Genomic DNA, 8,535 nt, shown 5'->3' with positions numbered 1-8,535 from the left:
TGTTACAAAATAAAGTAGTTCTGATGAAAATTATACATTTTGCCATTCTTGTTTTCATAATTAATGTAGAACTGCTAAATTCCACAAACCACACATTTTTTTTTCTTAAAAAAAAGGCTACATAAATTTGCGATTAATCGTGAGTTAACTATGGACAATGCGATATCGCGATTAAAAAATGTAATCGCCAAACAGCTCTAATATATATATATATATATATATATATATATATATATATTATAAGAAAAAATGCTGAAATTAATGAAAATATATAATGTATATATCTATCTTCCTCTCCTAACTGCACATCACTGTTGGAGTTGGACAATTTAAATGTGAACTAACAGGTGTTTGAGAGTCAGAATTCTAGCTGGTAGTTGGTTGTTCAAATACCCATTAGCAGCAATAATATACAAATTATTTTTTAAATATCATACTATGTGATTTCTTGATTATTTTTTTTAGATGTCTCTCACGGGGAACATGCACCTGAGATGAAAATGTCAGAACCCTCAATGATTTCTACGTGGAAGAACCTGCAAAATCACAGGGTCTTCAAATACTGAATTGCCTCACTTCCTATGTGCATGATTTATATGGTGTGACTACGGCTGTGTGAACAGTTTATCTGCGGCTGTCTCCCAAATGAAGTGAACAGCAGGGGGTGAAATCTACTTTATAAAATGTTTTAAAAATCATTCATACTGTGACATTCTACAACCCACAATGTAATACAGGTTTATGAAATCTGTGCATGTTTTGTGTGAAATGGACACATAAAAAAGGGAACACAAAACGATGTAGTCATCAAGGTAAAAATTGGTTTAGTCAACATCTTCACAGGAGAAGTTTATAACCAAGTGCCAAAACACCATAAAAGCAGACAAGTAGATCAACGCCATCTGGTGTCTAAGTTAAAAAGAAAAGCGAGAAACAACATCAAGAAAAGGGTTTGTCCTTATGCACGTTTTCTAGGGCTACCTGCTACAACAACGTCGATGACCAAACCTTTTTGGTTTTTTTTTTTTTTTTGGTCTATGACCAATACTGAAGTACTAAATGTTGCAACTGATTTCATTGTTTATTTTTATACCACGAAAAATCAACTTTTTGAGCTTTTAAATGTATTGTTCATTTTTCGCTATAAAGAACCCCAAAGTGATATTTTGATTCATTCATATATTTCTGAGTAATCCTCTAAAAACCTGCGCTGTCTGCAGCAGCCCCTCCCATACCCACGAAAACGAGTGGGTCACATGCTGATGTCACAGAGTGAGACCGCCCCTTTCAGGAAGAGTATGCTCTGACAGCTCCGCCTCCAGTCTAACACCAACACTCAATTCCTCCACAGAGCTAGTGATGATCAGCAAAACACTTTTAGATGCAGAATACCGTATATCTTCCAGTTGTTCCAGTCTTCAATAAATTCCAGCTCAAACAGGTGTTCTTTACTTTTTTTTTTGGAGGGGGGGGTGGTCAGGTATTTACAATCTGACAAAAAATATGCACTGCAAATTGTAAAGAAGCCATATTACTTCTAAAACTAGAATTACCACCAACCTTTTTATCACCTGAAGCAGTGACACATCTCAGACTGAAATAAAGAATAATTTTCCAAAAAAAACAAAAAGTTCACAGCAGCAACAGTCAAATCTGCTAGAAGAAATTTTAAGAATTTGCTTTAGGTTATTCACAGGATGTTGACAAAATTGATAATTTAATGTTTGTTCTGCAAACTTAAAAAAACATTAGAATTTATTTGAAGAATGAATGCCTTGTTTTTAAATTGAACTGATAAAGAAGTTTACTGTTCTATTTATTTTCTCTTTCAAAACTTGAAACCTTTTCTTTAATTTTCTATTTTGTCTCTAAGATTATATAAACATTTTCTTACGTATCTGAAAAAAATGTTGTATAATGTTCCTTCAGTGCATCTGTTACATTTAAAGTATGATAGGAAATAAACATTTAAATCTGAATAACCTGCTGATGATACCACATTAACTTATGAGCCACAGAGCGTTCACTTTTGACAAATATAGTCATTTGATTTATATCATGACATACTGTATATCGTTATTGCCTGACATAGATTAATAAACTATATCATGATATAAAAATTCTAATGTAGCCACGAGGGGGCCCAAGCCAGGGTCTCATTGTGCCGGTCCCAAGCCCGGATAAATACAGAGGGTTGTGTCAGGAAGGGCATCCGACGTAAAATCTTGCCAAATCAAATATGCGAATCAGACCTACGAAATCCATACCGGATCGGTCGAGGCCCGGGTTAACAACGACCGCCATCGGTGCTGTTCACCGACAGGGTGCCGGTGGAAATTGGACTACTGTTGGTGGAAGAAGGAGAGGAGGAAGGCGGGTTCGTAGGGAGAGAGAGAAGAGGAAAGTCACTAGTGTTGGACTGAGAGTTGGGACTTTGAATGTTGGAACTATGACAGGAAAGGGTAGAGAGTTAGTGGACATGATGCAGAGGAGAAAGGTAGACATACTGTGTGTCCAGGAGACCAGGTGGAAAGGTAGCAAGGCTAGAAGTTTAGGAGCAGGGTTCAAGTTGTTCTATCATGGTGGAGATGGGAAGAGAAATGGAGTAGGAGTTATCCTAAAGGAGGAGTTTGTTAGGAGTGTTGTGGAGGTAAAAAGAGTGTCAGATAGAGTGATGAGTCTGAAGATAGAAATGGAGGGTGTCATGTTCAATGTTGTCAGTGGGTATGCCCCACAGGTAGGATGTGAGCTGGAAGAGAAGGAGAAGTTCTGGTTGGATCTTGATGAAGTGATGATGAGCATCCCTGGAAATGAGAGAGTTGTCATTGGTGCAGATTTCAATGGTCATGTTGGTGCAGGAAACCGAGGTGATGAGGAGGTGATGGGCAGGTTTGGTATCCAGGAGAGGAATGTAGAAGGACAGATGGTGGTTGATTTTGCAAAAAAGATGGAAATGGCGATAGTGAATACATTCTTTGAGAAGAGACAGGAACATAGAGTGACCTATAAGAGTGGAGGTAGAAGCACACAGATAGACTACATCTTGTGTAGACGGTGTAATCTGAAGGAGATCAGTGACTGTAAAGTAGTGGTTGGTGAGAGTGTTTCCAGACAGCACAGGATGGTGGTGTGTAGAATGACTCTGGTGGTGAAGAAGATGAAGAAAGAGAGGGCAAAGGCAGAGAAGAGGACAAACTGGTGGAAGCTGAAAAAAGAAGATTGTTGCATGACTTTTAAGAAACAGTTGAAACAGGCTCTGGGTGGTCAGGAGGTACTCCCAGATGACTGGATAACTACAGCTAATGTGATCAGGGAGACAGGTAGGAGTGTACTTGGTGTGTCATCAGGAAAGAGAGTTGATAAGGAGACTTGGTGGTGGAATGAGGAGGTGCAGGAGTGTATACGGAGTAAGAGACTAGCTAAGAAGAAGTGGGACACTGAGAGGACTGAGGAGAGTAGACAGGAGTACAGGGAGATGCAGCGTAAGGTGAAAGTAGAGGTGTCAAAGGCCAAACAAAGAGCTTATGATGACTTGTACGCTAGGTTGGGTAGTAAGGAGGGAGAGACTGACCTGTACAGACTAGCAAGGCAGAGAGATCGAGATGGGAAGGACATGCAGCAGGTTAGGGTGATCAAGGATAGGAATGGTAATGTGGTGACAGGTGTCAGTGGTGTAATGGAAAGATGGAAAGAATACTTTGAAGAGTTGATGAATGAAGAGAATGAGAGAGAACAAAGAGTAGAAGAGGTGACGGTTGTGGAGCAGGAAGTAAGAAAGATTAGTAAAGGTGAAGTGAGAGGGGCTTTGAAGAGGATGAAGAGTGGAAAGGCTCTTGGTCCTGATGATATACCTGTGGAGGTATGGAAGTGTCTAGGAGAGATGGCAGTGGAGTTTTTGACCGGGTTGTTCAACAGGATCTTAGGTGGTGAGAAGATGCCTGAGGAATGGAGGAGAAGTGTGATGGTGCCCATTTTTAAGAATAAGGGAGATGTGCAGAGTTGTGGTAACTACAGAGGAATAAAGCTGATGAGCCATACAATGAAGGTGTGGGAAAGAGTAGTGGAAGCCAGACTAAGAGCAGAAGTGAACATTTGTGAGCAGCAGTATGGTTTCATGCCAAGAAAGAGCACTACAGATGCAACATTTGCTTTGAGGATGTTGATAGAGAAGTACAGAGAAGGTCAGAGAGAGCTCCACTGTGTCTTTGTAGATCTGGAGAAAGCTTATGACAGAGTGCCCAGAGAGGAACTATGGTATTGTATGAGGAAGTCTGGAGTGACAGAGAAGTATGTCCGAGCAGTGCAGGACATGTATGAGGGCTGTAAGACAGTGGTGAGGTGTGCTGTAGGGGTGACAGAGGAGTTCAAGGTGGAGGTGGGATTACATCAGGGATCAGCTCTGAGCCCCTTCCTGTTTGCAATGGTGATGGACAGACTGACGGATGAGGTTAGACAGGAATCACCATGGACTATGATGTTTGCAGATGATATTGTGATTTGTAGTGAGAGCAGGGAACAGGTGGAGGTGGAGTTAGAGAGGTGGAGGTTTGCCCTGGAAAGGAGAGGAATGAAGGTTAGCCGCAGTAAGACAGAGTACATGTGTGTGAATGAGAGGAACCAGAGTGGAAGAGTGAGGTTACAGGGAGAAGAGATAAAGAAGGTGGAGGAGTTTAAGTATTTAGGGTCAACAGTACAGAGTAATGGAGAGTGTGGAAAAGAAGTGAAGAGGAGAGTGCAAGCAGGTTGGAATGGGTGGAGAAAAGTGTCAGGTGTGATGTGTGACAGAAGAGTTTCAGCACAAATGAAAGGAAAGGTGTACAAGACTGTGGTGAGACCAGCCATGTTGTTTGGACTAGAAACAGTGGGACTGAAGAAAAGACAGGAAGCAGAGCTGGAGGTAGCAGAGATGAAGATGCTGAGGTTCTCTTTGGGAGTGACCAGGATGGATAGGATCAGGAATGAATACATCAGAGGGACAGCACATGTTAGAGGTTTTGGAGATAAAGTCAGAGAGGCCAGACTGAGATGGTTTGGACATGTTCAGAGGAGAGACAGTGAATATATTGGTAGAAGGATGCTGAGTCTAGAGCTGCAGGAAAGAGGTCTAGAGGAAGACCAAAGAGGAGGTTTATGGATGCAGTGAATGAAGACATGAAGGTGGCTGGTGTTAGAGTGGAGGATGCTGAAGACAGGCTTAGATGGAGGAAACTGATTCGCTGTGGCGACCCCTGAAGGGAAAAGCCGAAAGGAGAAGAAGAAGATGATATAAAAATTCTATTTCTATATTTAAAAACAGTATGAAGGAAAGCATGCCAGGAGTTTTGTGATGTGCTTATCTGTGAGAGAAACATGTTTGCGTTCCAACCCTTCAAAACATTCTAGATTCTAGATAGAACATTTTGAACATGAATTGCAAGCAATAATTTTCCTGGATCTTGAAGGACATTTCACCCATGTCCACTCTTTTTCTCTTTGGTCCAGAGGACACTGTTTGCTTTTTTCTGAAACTATTTGGAATTTTAAACTCTGAACCCAGAAGTTCCCAAAGGCCAAAAGCTGGATGTTGTTGTTGTTTTTGTAGTTTTGTACATCTGTAATGATCCCTTTTAGATCAAAGTTTTACTTTCTTTTTTTAATTAGAAAACCTTTTTTTTCTGATACATTAATGCAAAATGGAAGAATGATAACAAGTGTAAGAAAGCTGATGATTTGCATTATCTGCAAAAAAGGGGACTTTCTCTGTTCTTTTTACATTAGGATTCTCTCCTATGATTTTATTTTATTTCTTTTTCCGTATGTTAGACGGACTGAGTGTAGAGCCACAGTTTGATCGGTTTGAAGGAGATAATCTTCCCTTCTTTTTCACCAGCATGAGAGCTCCACTTACTGGCACTAACTGCAATTACTCAAACAACACAGGTGCCCTCCATCCCCATCAGCCCTTCACTGGCCTGTTGCTCTTTAAGATAATCGCCTATAAATGATCTTGAGATGAAGCCTTCCTCTCCGTCAGCCCTTTTCTTCTCACCACCTCCTGCCTCTCTAAAGGCTCTTGTGTGTCTGCTCTTTTTCCAGGTGGTTCCAACAAGGCCAGAACCCCCACACCCGCTCCCAGGACTGGCTCTTCTCAGGCGGATACTGGGACCGGACGTACCCCAACCTGCCGGATATTTACTAACGCTCTCCTGCTGCTCGCAATGATGTCACCATGAGGAGCAGTTTCAGCTCTTCTCTTTTTTAACTTAAAAACTAAAGTTACTCACTCACTGACAAAGGAGCACAATGTAAATAGCGTGGCCTTAATCAAATGTACGACCAGAAGCTGTGAGTTAAACATGTCTCAATCATTAGTTCAAATACTTAGCAAAGTTACTTTCTTCCCTTTAAAAAAAACTTGTTTATGTATATATCAAACTGTTGGCTCAGGTGCACATGTATGTTGTACTCTGAATTGTTCATTACTGTATGCTTGTATAGTATATATACACAGCCCATGTTATCCCCAGTTTGTCTGGATTTGAATTATGTTACAGAACCTCCAGCAGGAGTTAAGTAGAGACTGACGTGAATGTGTTCTCATCAAGAATCATGTACAAATCAATTCCACATGTGTTCTATTTAAACCCTTACCACCCTGATAAAATGACTTAAAGAATCATCTGTGGGTTTGAAATAGTGCTGCCACCAACGATTATTTTAAGTGTCGGCAAAGCGAGCAGAAGTTGTGCTGAACTTCATAGTGATAGATTCTAGTTCAGAGACCTGATGGATCAGAGGGATGTGTACAACGCTCTGAAAAATGAGCAATGTTGCAGTGATTAGTAGTGAAATACACATTGGCTTCTGCTTTGAGAAAACTTGAGCTGCAGCTCTGACTGTCATGTAAATAAAACATCTTAGCCTCATTCATCCTGTAATCACACTGATATGTTTCTGGAAAGAATTGGTTTGTTTTCCCTTCACTTTTGAAGCACCTGTTCAGGTTAATGAACCGTTTAAATGCTAGATTTAATAATCTTGCAATCACACTTTTAGACACTTATTTGTTAAAGCACATTCATTCAGTTTTTTCTTTAAATGAAAAATATGTTGTTGTGGAAATCAGACAATATTGACTGTTCCCTTGAAAAACAAATATTTCATAATTTACCAAAAGAAAAGCAGAATTAATTTCTGGATCAAAGCAACTTGTATATGAGATCCAGTCGCTGTGTTTAATGGTGTGATCATTAAATAAAATGAATTTGAGCATTTTATTAAAATAAAAAACATTCAAATTCCGGTAGATTCAATTCAAGTCATACTCTTAAAAAAAAAAGTGAAAAATTATTTTGGTACAGTGTTGGGATATATTGCGATACATATCGTATTGTGAGACATGTATCAGGATACGTGTCGTATCGTCAGACTCTTGCCAACCCCTAATTTAAAGAGATCAAGTCTTTCTCCATGTCTGCAGAAAGCCTTGATCTCTTTAGAGGCCAGATATTCCTTCAGCTGAGACATTTCACTGATGGGGTCGAGGTTGCAGGGATTCACAGAAACATTTAGCTAGCCTTCACAGTGAGGGGAAACACCCCTCACTGTTACTCCACCATTATAGAGGATCATCTTTTTAAGCTTTTTTTGCTCTCTGTTTGCGCTAATGTTAACTTAGTTTAGTTTATCTAGATAAAGTTTCTGCAACCTGCAGCTCCAGAGCCACATGCAGCTCCTTTACCCCTCCACAGTGGCTCTCTGACTAAAATAAATAAAATAATGGTCATTTTTAAAAGTAAGGGTTAGCATTGATTTGATTTATTTTAGTTACGTTTATAAGTTTATGATTGAGGTGAATGTAGAAGATAAACTATAATGGTTTTTATATCCCTGCTGACATCATTAGACCCTGTTTGCTCTGCATTTCCTCCAGAATACACAGATTGCAAATACTAGGCAAAACTTTGCTCAAAAGTCTGATCTTTTTTAATTGTTGAGTTTATTTTATTAGTTTAAAGTATATTTTATCTTGTGCTGCATAACAATGGTTAGTAGCTGTTCAGAGGGGAGTGGCCAAATATAGAAAGATTTGTGTTTCATGTTTATGCTCCAGTTAACAGCAGTAGTGAGTAGGAAAGAGAACGCTGGCTCACCAAAGTAAACTTAAAGTATACCTAGGGAAAATGTCATTTTTGTCTTGTATTCTTTAGGAATGCATTTGCTTCACCTGAATATTCCTGTTTGGGACATGAAGTCTTTTATGTTGAAAGAAAGTTATATCGACCTCTGTCAAACGGAAAAAACGACTATGAGAAAATTCCAATTTATCTTAATATCTATGTATTTATTCGTGCCAAAAAAATATGTATATATATATATATATATATAATTCATATGTATTATAAAAAACCACAATGTATTGATGCAAAGTAGTATCAAATTTGCCTAAAGGGGTACAAAAAAAAGTCTTTGTGGCTCCTATTAGGTTTTGATCAGTACCAAACAGGCACCGATTCATCTCACTTTGGCCAAAGTCTATCTTTAATTATATAACGG

The 8,535-nt window shown here is 39.3% G+C and overlaps 1 protein-coding gene across 1 annotated transcript in view; it reads left to right on the top strand.

The window, feature by feature from the left end:
• Positions 1-7,248, top strand: part of osbpl1a (oxysterol binding protein-like 1A) — a gene marked incomplete in the record, with an annotated part of 68,128 nt that extends 60,880 nt beyond the window's left edge. Inside the window, 1 exon segment of the mRNA XM_024258891.2 lies at positions 6,076-7,248. Within this exon segment, the coding sequence (XP_024114659.1) occupies positions 6,076-6,178 (103 nt within the window).
• Between the last annotated feature and the right edge of the window lie 1,287 nt (positions 7,249-8,535).

This window comes from Oryzias melastigma, linkage group LG4, assembly GCF_002922805.2.
Source record: "Oryzias melastigma strain HK-1 linkage group LG4, ASM292280v2, whole genome shotgun sequence".
Classification (NCBI taxonomy): Eukaryota; Metazoa; Chordata; class Actinopteri; order Beloniformes; family Adrianichthyidae; genus Oryzias; species Oryzias melastigma.
Note: the sequence above shows the minus strand (reverse complement) of the source record. Positions and strands in the feature narration are given on the sequence as shown.